The 13,108-nt window shown below is 44.2% G+C and overlaps 1 protein-coding gene across 1 annotated transcript in view; it reads left to right on the top strand.

Annotated features, from left to right (window-relative positions):
- The window catches only part of LOC138299976 (AMP deaminase 1-like), a 342,156-nt gene extending 332,350 nt beyond the window's left edge, over window positions 1-9,806 (top strand). Inside the window, exon 15 of the mRNA XM_069238734.1 lies at window positions 8,342-9,806. Coding sequence (XP_069094835.1) covers window positions 8,342-8,509 — 168 coding nt within the window. The 3' untranslated portion in view covers window positions 8,510-9,806. The remainder of the gene's footprint in view (window positions 1-8,341) is intronic.
- Window positions 9,807-13,108: the final 3,302 nt, after the last annotated feature.

Raw genomic sequence — 13,108 nt, 5'->3', positions numbered from 1 at the left:
GTCACACCCTCTCTCAGAGGAAGTTCTTTGTTCTGCCATCCTGGGCCAGGCCTGGCTGGACCCCAGGAGGGCAGCTGCCTGTCTGAGGGGTTGGCAGCAGCAGCAGCTGCAGTGAAACCCCAGGAAGGGCAGTTTGGCAGTACCAGGGTCTGTGCTACAGACCACTGGGATCATGGGATTGTGCCAACTATGCCAGGATGGCATAGAGGGGGCAATTCCATGATCATAGACATGTTACATGGCCATATTCGGAGTTACCATTGTGAAGCTACATATAGGTAGTGACCTATATGTAGTGCACGCGTGTAATGGTGTCCCCGCACTCACAAAGTTCAGGGAATTGGCTCTGAACAATGTGGGGGCACCTTGGCTAGTGCCAGGGTGCCCTCACACTAAGTAACTTTGCACCTAACCTTTACCAGGTAAAGGTTAGACATATAGGTGACTTATAAGTTACTTAAGTGCAGTGTAAAATGGCTGTGAAATAACGTGGACGTTATTTCACTCAGGCTGCAGTGGCAGGCCTGTGTAAGGATTGTCAGAGCTCCCTATGGGTGGCAAAAGAAATGCTGCAGCCCATAGGGATCTCCTGGAACCCCAATACCCTGGGTACCTCAGTACCATATACTAGGGAATTATAAGGGTGTTCCAGTAAGCCAATGTAAATTGGTAAAAATGGTCACTAGCCTGTTAGTGACAATTTGGAAAGAAATGAGAGAGCATAACCACTGAGGTTCTGATTAGCAGAGCCTCAGTGAGACAGTTAGTCACTACACAGGTAACACATTCAGGCACACTTATGAGCACTGGGGCCCTGGGTTACCAGGGTCCCAGTGACCCATACATATAGGCCACAACCTTATGAGCACTGGGGTCCTGACTAGCAGGGTCCCAGTGACACATAACAAACATACTGAAAACATAGGCCCTCATTCTGACCTTGGCGGGCGGCGGAGTCCCGCCGTCAGGTTACCGTTCCGCGGTCGAAAGACCGCGGCAGTAATTCTGACATTCCCGCTGGGCTGGCGGGCGGCCGCCTTCAGGCCGCCCGCCAGCCCAGCGGGAAAGAGGCTTCCACGATGAAGCCGGCTCGGAATCGAGCCGGCGGAGTGGAAGCTGTGCGACGGGTGCAGTTGCACCCGTCGCAAATTTCACTGTCTGCCCAGCAGACAGTGAAATACATTTATGGGCCCTCTTACGGGGGCCCCTGCAGTGCCCATCCCAGGGGCCCCGCGACCCCCCCTACCGCCATCCGGTTCCCGGCGGGCGGACCGCCGGGAACTGGATGGCGGTAGGGGGGGTCGGAATCCCCTCGGCGGCGCAGCTAGCTGTGCCGCCTTGGAGGATTCCAATGGGCGGCGGTACACTGGCGGGAGACCGCCAGTGTTGCCGGTCCGACCGCGGCTTTACCGCCGCGGTCGGAATGCCCATTGGAGCACCGCCGGCCTGTCGGCGGTGCTCCCGCGGTCCTGCAATCCGGCGGTCATGGACCGCCAGGGTTGGAATGGCCACCATAGTGTTTTCACTATGAGCACTGGGGCCTAGCCATCAGGATCCCAGTGAGACAGTGAAAACAGTGACAAACATCCTGACATACACTCACAAACAGGCCAAAAGTGGGGGTAACAAGGCTAGAAAGAGGCTACTTTCTCACATGGGCCTATAACATCACAAGTAATTTCTCTCTTCTTTGTTAAACACAGGTATAACTATTGATCTTGACCAAGGGGAAGGAATACCGACTTTGCATGCAGTAAATAAAACATTCATTAAAATGTTCATCCTTTTCCTAGAGTTCGTTTGATATAAATCGGTAGCAACTCCATCGGTGCTTTATTTTTGGAGATATAAGAAATGGCCTCATGTAATTCTTCTTCAAGAAAACCCTAACAGATTTCCCAAAAAGACCCTCACTATTGCTAGTTAAGATTTCAACTGAGGTAGATCCATATATCCCCTGGAAATGCTGCACCCAGATATCCGGCGCTATATTACACTCCCCTATACTGTTGGACTCACCACTAAAATAAGGGTGTTTGACTATTTCCCAAAATTTTATATTCTTTAGGCTGTGAAGTAGCCTCCAAACAGAGACTAATATCCTGACCACATTCATAGTGTAGCTTACTGAAGAAGGAATCTGGGGAGATCTTGTTCCATTTCATTCTAAACCCTTGATCACAAGGCTTAGTATCATGAGTCTTAGGCCCTTCTCCAGATACTACTTCTATCTCTAGTCTCCCTCTATACTGAGCGTTAATTGATTATATGCACTAAACTGATTCCAAATAACTTTAAACTGCATCACAGATTGCACTAAATAGGCAGCAATAAATATATAGTGAATGATAGAGTTAGAACTTCTCCCGATAAATGTGGGGATAGCCTCTGCTGTACGCTTGCTTCTATCATTCTGATTTAAAAATGCCAGAATGTGGTTAGCCCAAATAATGTTAAGCAAATCCTTGTCTTGTATGCTGAAAGTGGCCATGGCCCCTTGCCTTGTATGCTGAAAGTGGCCATGTCAGTTGTAGGAGGCTGGCCTGGTTTGTAGTGGGTGCCTTGGGTACTTACACCTAATACCAGGTCCAGTTATCCCTTATTAATGAAATGTAGTAGTTTTCTAGCAGTTTAGGCTGATAGAGGTAGCTATAGCAGAGCAACTTAGGCTGATCTAGAAGACATGCAAAGCTCCTGCAATACCACTTATAGTTACACAGTACTCATACACAAGTAAAGGCAATTCTCAGTGTTACCAAAAAATAAAGGTAGTTTATTCGGGTGACACAAGGCCAAAAATATCTTAGAGGCAATATTCCTTCTGGAGGTAAGTATTATACACAATATATACACTAGACACCAAAATAAGGTAAGTATTTAGAAATAGGATAGTGCAAACAATAGGAAATGCTATAGAATGCAATGGGAGAAAATAGGTCTAGGGGCAACAAAAACCATTTACTAAGAAAGTTGAATGCCAATCACGATTCCCCCTAGAGAAGTGTAGTGTGTAGAGAATAGCTGGGAGAGTAAGAAAACCACAAAGGTGAGTAAAACACCCCACCCCAGAGCCCAAGAAAGTAGGAGTAAAGTACTGCAAGTTTCCTTAGGACACACTACAAGTTGCTATTAGAGTTATTGAAAGAACCAAGCAAGACTGCAGAATAGAAATGGGGAATTCCTGGGCCTGAAGACCTGCAAAGAGAGGAGACCAAGTCCAGAAGTCAGAAGAAGTTCCAGGAAGGACAGGAGCTCCTGCCAACCTAGAAGAGGGTGCAACCGAAGCGTCCCCAGTTGGAGGAAGACTGCAGAAATGCACCAAAGGAAGATGGCTGAGGGTTGCTGCATGATGCAATGGTTGTCCCACGGAGAGATGTTGGGTGCAGGCGAGTTTCGGAGCTGGATTCATCAAACAAGCCTTGGTTCAAGCAAAGTCGCATTTTGCGTCAAAGTGGCGCTGCCTGGACCCAGGAGGGACCTGGGGGCCTCAACTCAGACTGAAGAGGCAGAGGGCGCTCCCAACACTGGAGGGAACCCACAGATGACTAGGCAACCCCCAACGGAGGTCCCAGGACATGGGGACAAAGAAGGTGCAAATTGCAGTTGGTGCAGCACTACAAAAGAAGGTCCCACGCTGCCGGAGGTCAACTCAGCGAGTTGAGCATCACAGGATAGAGTGCTGGGGACCTGGGCCAGGCTGTGCATGAAAGATTCTTGCAAATAGTGCACAGAGGCCCCAGGAGGTGAAGATGACGCGGTGCACAGGGGTACTGTCGCTAACGGGGAGGACAAGCTCTTACCGCCTCTAAATTTGGACAGCAGGACCTCAGGATAGTCTGTGTCAGAGGGGTCCACCACCTGTGTTCCAAGGAGCATACTCGTCGCCAGGAGAGGAGTCCAAGAGAACCGGTCGTCGACTTAGAAGGTGCCTACCAGAGCAGGGAAGTGACTCTGTCACTCCACGGGAGAATTCTTCGGTCCTTCTGGTGCAGGGTGAAGGCAGGAAGTACCCAGAGCGTGCACACCATGGAAACTGTTGCAGTTGCTGGCTAGACCTGAAGTTGCAGAGGAAAAGTAGCCCTTCTGGATACTTTGTTGCTGTTACAGCAGTTCCTGGAGCAGTCTGCAGTCGATCTGAGGTCAGAGAACGTAGTAGTAGTTGCAGAGGATTCCTGCTGAAAGCTTGCAAGTAGAATCTGAAGAGAAACCCACAGGAGAGACCCTAAATGGCCCTGAAAGGGGGATTGGCTACCTTATCAGGTATGGACCTACCAGGAGGGGTCTCTGACGTCACCTGCTGGCTCTGGCCACTCAAAGGCCTCCAGAGTGTCCCCACACCTTGGAAAACAAGATGACTGAAGTCTGGGGAGCTCTGGGCACCACCCTTGGGGTGGTGATGGACAGGGTCACTCCCCTTTCCTTTGTACAGTTTTGCACCGGAGCAGGGACTGGGGGTCCCTGAACCGGTGTAGACTGGCTTATGCAAGGAGGGCACCATCTGTGCCCTTCAATGCATTTCCAGAAGTTGGGGGAGGCTACCCCTCCCCAGCCTGTTACACCTATTTCCAATGGGAGAGGGTGTAGCACCCTCCTCCCAAAGGAAATGCTTTGTTCTGCCTTCCTGGGACTGAGCTGCTCAGACCCCAGGAGGGCAGAACCCTGTCTGTGAGGTGGCAGCAGCTGTAGCTGCAGTGCAAGCCTCAGATATCTGGTTTGGCAGTACTGGAGGTCCATGGTGGAGCCCCCAGGATGCATGGAATTAGCTCCCCAATACCATATTTAGAATGGGGGGACAATTCCATGATCTTAGACACCTTACATGGCCATAATCGGAATTACCATTGTGAAGCTACATATAGGTATTGGCCTATATGTAGTGCGCGCATGTAATGGTATCCCCGCACTCACAAAGTCCAGGGAATTGGCCCTAGACTGCCTGGGGGCACCTTTGCTAGTGCAAGTGTGCCCTCACACTTAGTAACTTTGCACCTAGCCTTCAGTAAATGAAGGTTAGACATATAGGTGACTTATAAGTTACTTAAGTGCAGTGAAAATGGCAGTGAGATAGTGTGTGCACTATTTCACGCAGGCTGCAATGGCAGTCCTATGAAAGGGTTTGTCTGAGCTCCTTATGGGTGGCAAAATAAATGCTGCAGCCCATAAGGATCTCCTGGAAACCCAATGCCCTGGATACCTAGGTACATATAATAGGGACTTATAAGGGGGGACCAGTGTGCCAACTGAAATTGGTAAATGAAGTCACTTGCCTATAGTGACACATTTAAAAGCCAAGAGAGCATAAGCACTGAGGTTATGGTTAGCAGAGCCTCAGTGACACAGTTAGCACTACTGACAACACACACATTAGGCCACAAACTATGAGCACGAGGGTCCTGACCAGCAGGATCCCAGCGAGACAGGCAAAACACACTGGCATACAGGGTTTTCACTATGAGCACTGGGATCCTGGCTAGCAGGATCCCAGTGACACAGTAAAAACACACTGACACACACTCACAAACAGGCCAAAAGTGGGGGTAACCATGCTAGAAAGAGGCTACTTTCTCACAGCAGTAGTCACCAATGGGGATCGTTTCACTAACTTGACACAGGGAATGACAAAGATGGTTGTTAAAGTCTCTATTTAGGACCAGTGAATATGGGGCATATTGCCTTCCTGCATAAGCCTTGAAAAATTCTTCAGAGCCACTAAATATTCAGAAGGTTAGTTCTGTGAAAAAAAAAAGATAACAATTAAACACTAATATACTGAGGGATCTTCCAAAATCTAGCCTAATCACAAGCAAATAACTTGGACTGCTCTTCACTTGCGATGTTTTAAAGGTGATATTTAAGGAGACCAATGTAAGTAAGCCACCCCTGGCTCTACCCACTGGGGAAGGGAAGGTTGGAGAAAAATACGACATAGACCCATCCAGGTGGAAAGAACTACCTGTATCCCACCTTTCTTGCAACCCCAGTATGTGGTGACTGAACCACATAGCATCTGAACTCTCATTTCCTAACCCAGCAACATTCCATCTCAGAAACTTCAAACCAGAGCCTGGCTTAAGTGCTGAAGTATAGAATGATTAGTCATTTCACTTTCTGCCCCCCCCCAAACTGGGAGGGGAAGAGTGTATTTCTGAGGTGGCCTGTCAAATGTTACAGTTGTCATTTGTCAGCTGAATGGGTTTTGCCTGCTCCCATTCCAGCTGCTCTCTCTGGAACCCTGGTGTTTTCCTAAAATCCCTCTCGGTGGGTAGAAAAAAATGGAAACACCTTTATCCCTGTTGGGGGGGGGGGGGGATGATATGAGATGCTTGCAGTATTAAATGTCCTGCTATATCAGGCTGATCAAAATTAATAAAGATACAGCCCTCCTCCCAAGGGTTTTCCCTATTGTCCACTGACTCTGCTCTTTTAACCATGTTAATGTGGGCTTTTAGGTGATTCCCACCTCCTGTCTATTGCACCAATTTATAACTGTATATTTTACTTGAAGTGTTGATTCAATCACTCCTGGTCTCAGCGGTAGAACTCTAACTAAGATAGCAACTAGGGGTGTAGATTCTGGAGGGCGATGTAACCAGAATCTGGTAGCTGCCATTCTGTCAGAGGTGGGGGAAGAGAGGCTGCCGACCCAAAGTCTTTCTTTGAGGCTTGGAATGGGATGGTCCAATTGGTTGGGGGGGGGGAGGCCTGAACAGAAGTGGTTGCAGTTATCTCAGATGTTGCATGTTTCCTACCTGGGACTCCAGGTGAAGTGTGCTTGGTTCCACCTGCTTTGCCCCCCTTAGGCTCCATTCGTTTAGCATTACTAGGAGGACTGAGTGGAAAACTATTTGGGTTCTTATTATGGGAGCTAAGTAATGGATTTGCCACCAGAGAAGTGGAATGTGTCATCCTTGGGTCTTGTTTTCTCTTCCAGTACAGTACCCAGTCTGCCAGAACTGGATTCTATAATACACAATTTCTCATAATATTTTTAATTAACTTCTCAAATTTCTCATACAAACGGATCAATAAAGGTTCAAAAATGCATCTTGATATTATTCAATAAGTGGGTTAAGTCCCCTTTTACATTATTGTAGAAAGGTCCATGGGGGCCAAAACGTCATTGCTTTCTTTCTTAAAGCTGGGCTTCCCCGTACTGGTCTTCATTCTGGTCCTGATTCTGGTCCCCACTTCTTTCTTTTTCTTAGTGGGCTGGGCCAGTTCAAATGATTCAGGTGCCGAGCCTAGGAATAAAGATGGCATTAGACTTTCATGACTTCAGAGCTTTTGTCTATTGTACCTCCGCCTTGCCTGAAAGGTTTCATATGTTGGGTTGCCACCTATTTCAAAACCCTGCAGAGTTTTTTCGGAGGGCGTCACAAAGGACTCTTTGACCACGTCTTTTCATTTCCTTGATGCATTTCTAGGTTTTCGTATCATTGACAAGGGCCTCTCGCTAGAATTTCCTGTATTGTGTTCTTCTTTTCCAGGGCGCATTTTTGTCATCGTCCCAACAGTTCCCAATCTACATCTATTGATCGTACTACTTGCTACAATGAAACATGTTCTTCATCGCCCAGCATTTCACTCGCTTTAGGGGGTAGCATTTCTCTGTAAAAACTGCCCCCAACTTTTTCCTTAATGCATGGACAACTTTTTCACGTCCTCGGCCCCCACTGCCAGTTGGCAGCGGAGGAAGTCTATTTTCAGAATATCAGTAATGATGTAAGTAAAATTCTTCTAATGTGCTTGAATGTATCAAGTATTTGAATTTTTATCTGTATCTTCCATTGTAATAAGTTCATTAAAAAAAAAGCCCTTAGTCCGAGCAGCTGGTATTGCTTTAAGTGGACACAGAGCTCTTTCCACTATATGTTTATAAACCTACTTAAACCATATTATGCCTATAATATTGCAAGTGAATTATGCTATCTGAGAATCGATAAGTACTGTCCCTGCTAATTACACAAGAATATGAGACTGAATGGAAATTGGTAGTTGCTGAGATAGATCATGCCAAGGTATATGTTTTTATTAATATGAGTTGATGCTCGTTACGTACTGACTTATTAGGAAGAATATCTAAGCAGGTGAGGGCTGGTAGGTTGGGCCCTCTCCTTGTGATCATCAATGTGTGTAGCGGTTTCTTTGCTGGTTAGTGCTTCCGATCTACAGACTCAGATCAATTATCAACAGTTATTTTCCACAGATAGGTTTGTTCAAAATATTCTTGATTTCTTCTGCGGAATTTGAACTCTTGAATTGTTGTTAATTATAACATTTTTGTTAGACAATCCTAAATTTGCAAGTGGAAACTTTGGCTTAAACTAAAAATTTTTTTTAGGAAAAGGCGCGTTTCCTGGGAGCGGATTATCACAAGGAGGGGCCACAGGGCAATGACATCAGGAAAACCAACGTGGCCCAGATTAGGATGGCCTATCGTTATGAGACGTGGTGCTATGAACTCAACCTAATCCTTCAAGCACTGAAAGCATCAAAAGCATCAGGATAAAGACAACCTTAAATTAAATGTGCACTGCTGTCAATCTTATTCAAATGATCTAAATGAAAACTATTCATGTCACTTGTTCAGTATTCACTGCTCAGTGCCGTTTTGCCTCTGTACACGAATGTGCAGTACCGTCAGCAGTTATGTGTTACCCAGTCTGGGTCTAGGTCTGAGGTCAATTACACGCTGATTCTCACTCTTCATCCCTTCCACAAGTGCAAACATAAACACCTCACATTTGGTCCTCTACTCCATCGCTTAACTGAGCTAGTAACCCTATAAGCCACATAGCTCAGCTACCACATGCTGTACTGTATCTCCGTGTGCTTTCCCCTTCTAGCCGAGCCTACTGCTCCTGTCCCTGTAACCTCCCTAGGCTGCACGGATCATTAGTGGAGGCTGTTTTCCGCTCATACAACTTTCTTCAGACCCTTATTGGAGAATCTTTCATTGGCTACTTACAAACATTTTTGTTGTTCTTTACAAATCTCTCACAGTATCATAAATTATGTTGGAATTGTGTATGTTTTCTGCCCCAGTAGTGTTAAGTTTGTAGCTGCAGTAGTTAAATGGCTTATTTTAAAAGAAAGAAGGCTTTCCTTTGATGAACAGCTATCATTGGCGAATAAATGGAAAACTAGTAACCATGGTAACACTAGCTTTTAGGAAACATGGAGTTCTTAAAACAAAAACATGGCATGGTGTTTGCAGACCGAAAAACAGAAAAAACTCCCAGTGCATCAGAGACACTGATTTTGAGACAGATGATTTCTTCATTAGACGCAACTACAGGTTTGGGGGTAGTTTCTGAAAAGTGCAACACAATACTTAACATGCTGCAACAACATTGCAGCCTGCCTGGAAATCAGTTTTGAGAAAAATGTATTTGCCTCACCAGCATGCACTTTTGGCCCAGGGTGGCACAGATCAAAATAGGTTTTTTTAAGTTAAGCCCGTTGACTGTGATTACTGTTGAACTACAGTTTGAATTGTGTAAAATCTTGTGAAAAAATGTATTTATTTTGCGTATCAAACATCGTGAAATGTGCCCCAGTTTGAAATAATACTTAGGGGAGTTACATTTTTCATTGCATTGATTGGTTTAAAGGAGTGCTCCTTTTCTCCCATTTTCATCTGTTTTCTTGGCTGTGATAAAACATGTATTTTCAAGGATGTTCAGACTAACGTCTAAACAACAGAAGTACAAATTAGAACACATATTTACAGTCATTTTTTGTGTTACAAAATTACAGTGGATGTATCATTACAACAAAAAATGAACATGTTAATTTGAACAGTCTTTCTGATGTTGTTTAGAAATTTCAAAATTATGTTTGTATTTTTTTGAGGGGAGGTAGGGGGAGTTGTGAAGTAGCCGCACAGCACTGTGTGCATAAGAAGGTGAAAGGATTATAACCATGAAGGTAGAGGAACAATTCAATCAGGAAGCAGAATGGTGGACTATTCCCCGTGTATGTTGACAATGCTTTGAAGAACCAACAATGTCTTGGAAAGGTTAGATGGTGAAGGCAGTAATGGGCCTTAGGAATCTGACCAACACGACAACACGATCAAGTTGGTCCAGTTGTATTTACAGTAATCGTTACTAGTACTTGGCACTGAACCCAGTTTTTTGGAATTCATTATAGGATGAGATGTTCTTTTCGCCATCCTCCATTTTCACCACTGTTACTTACGCTAGGAAATACACATACGTGATTATTTCATACTGAGCTACGTGCAAGAACGCAATTAAAACAAGGGCAAGGCGCTAGAGTGTAGCACATTCCAAATCAACGTGATGCAGCAGGACTGAATACACAAGATGGACATGCGCATGGCACTGGACATGCTTTGTTCTGCGCTTCTGGGCACTGTAGAATAATCATACATTATGATGTGGATAAGTGATAAAAGCAATATATTTAGCGTGATGCAACAGGACTAAATACACAATATGGACGTTATCATGGTTCTTTGTACTGCAAGTCAGAACTTGGTGGAATAATAATACATTGACGACGGTTCCTGCCAATGCATTATAAATGACTGCCTGCTTGGTGGTAATTTATAAATTAGGTGGACAGCCTCTCCACCATAGGTATGGAGTAATATACTCCACCCCCGTATTAGCCCCACAGGATGTTCGCCTACATTTAAATCGGGCCCTAACTTTCCATCTACCTCTAGTTATCTTTGCTACATTTTCTTATTATTGTTTGTCCCATGTAAAGCGCTCAGCTGCTCATGTTGCTAGGTCCATGATGTGGGGTGGGCAGGCAGTCCATTGCATTTGTGAAGATGTTTTGCCAAGGTCATATCCTTGGCCACAGTCAATTGTTTGGGTCTTCCTTATTCCAGGCTACAGTTTGGCCTTCTGGAAGTTATTTGATCTAGGAAAGATGAACACAAAGAAACATCCTGTCCCACTGAAGGGGATATTGATTTAAAGCCAAGAAAATACACTTGGTTTATAATCACTACTGCAGGGAAGGCAAAGGAGAATGGAGTAAAAGTGGCATCCATTTAGTGGACGAGAGAATAATTCTGACTGCCACTAAACTTATGAAGCACTCTGAAACCTTCAGCCCACATAAACATTTACTGTGTATCAAGTACAGAGGAAAGAAATATGGTTCACGGATGGGATCCGAATTTTATGTTCAAAGCCCTTCAAAATGGTAATCCCCTTTGTTCACTCCATACATGTTTGCAAAATGAAACTGATGTTAAGTTACAGGTCTAGTAAAGTACAACAACTTTTCTAACAATATACTTACTTGTGGCACATATTTGAATAGATGGAAAATTCCAGTCACTCCTGGGTGGAACATAGGGCATTTCGCTGGCTGCTTGTAACAAATGACCACCATGTGCCACTCCTCTGTCACTCCCGGAGACTGCATTTTGCTTTTATCCTGGCTGCCTGTAACTAGTGCATTCCATATGCAGTTCCTCTGTGGCGTAGGGTTGGAAACAATAGCAATTGTTCTGTTACCAGTATTTGCCATGTGCTGCTCCTCTGTGGACAAAATGGCATTTATCTTGCTGCCTGCAACCAGATGATTGCACATGGTTCTCCCTTGTCACACCTGGAGTCTGTATGTGATGTTTATTCTGGCTGTCATTTACCAGTGCATGCCACAGGCATCTCCTGTGTAATTCCCCTGTTACTTCTGAGTGCATTCCTATAGATCCTGGGGGGCGGAGATGACAGCTCCATAAATGTATGTACTGATAGGATAAGAGTACCTTCAGAGAATGGAGTTTATATACAGACCCTCAGGAAGCACCCTTGGCCTGCCTCGGATACCTTGGAACGGTCGTATACAGAATTTTAATTGTTAAAAGTCACCATTATTCAGTTCAAACACAAAGGTTTTGCTAAAATATGAGACTTGTATGCATATGCCGCCTGAGAAACTATCCCCGAAAGTGCCGTTGAAATGCTAAAATACAAAACAATACCATACACACATTTAAACCTTCAAATTGGGGTACCTCTCCTCTCATATAGCTTAGCATCACCTCACACACAAGTTGTATGGTCAAGAGGCAATTAATAGGCTTCATTGTGGCCGAATACTCATATTTTAACAGGGAGAGCCAGTTGTCAATCTTTCCATTTTTGGGTGCAGGTACAAATGAACACCCACCCTCATATATACCAACCATTGTTAGTTTCCAGACTTGGTCAAAGAGCACTAAATGTAAATGGTTACATAGAGTGACTGTAGCAGTAAGATCAGAAGTAAAGAAAATTCAGGTAAAAAACAGAACCTGAATGAATCATCGAGGAGGTGGAATCTATAGACTGATTATCCCTTAATGTAATTATGGACATAAAATGAGGCAAACTTCAGATTCTGAGTGGACTTGAGAAGAATGAATAGCAAACCCCCAGTGGCTAATTTTACATTACAAAACAATGATGAAATGTTCTTATGTTAAAGGGTGAAACTGTGCACTTCTCTGCACGCAAGATAATTATAACACGTAAGCCCCTGAACTGAATAAATTTAATGGTAAGATTCTGATCAGTTCAAACTCTTGATAACAGAGGGCCTCGCCTATGTCATGGAAAAATATCCTTTCTCCTTATCGAGCAATACTGAACCATACACAGTGGGTTATTTAATCACTTTGGCAAATGAAAGTTCAAATGTTATGAACTGTATTCCATTTTCAATGCAATATTACTTGTGAAAACAATGAAAACAATTTATTATTGTTTTTATTGATAATACACTGATTAAATATCATCCATAATCCAGAGTACCCATAATAAACCACTGCATTTTAGATTATGCTTATATTTCATTGAGGTATTTCTCAAATTCTGTTTCCCATGTTTTTGCAGTTTTTACAGAACTGAAACAGAGACCACATACTTTTACCATCATCAAACAGACACACATTTAAATATGCAAACTTTTCTTATAATAGACAAATTCTTACCTGGTCTGCCACACAAAGTTCACAAAACAGGCTAACATTAAATGACAAACAAAATCTTCTTTCAGTCAGTGGTCAAAGTACTTCTATCAGCATTTGATTTTGTGTAGATGTAATTTTTATACAAGGAGACTTTAACTACAGTAC

Source organism: Pleurodeles waltl, chromosome 6 (assembly GCF_031143425.1).
Source record: "Pleurodeles waltl isolate 20211129_DDA chromosome 6, aPleWal1.hap1.20221129, whole genome shotgun sequence".
NCBI lineage: Eukaryota > Metazoa > Chordata > Amphibia > Caudata > Salamandridae > Pleurodeles > Pleurodeles waltl.
The sequence above is the reverse complement of the archived record's forward strand: the minus strand, read 5'-3'. Positions and strand labels throughout refer to the sequence as shown.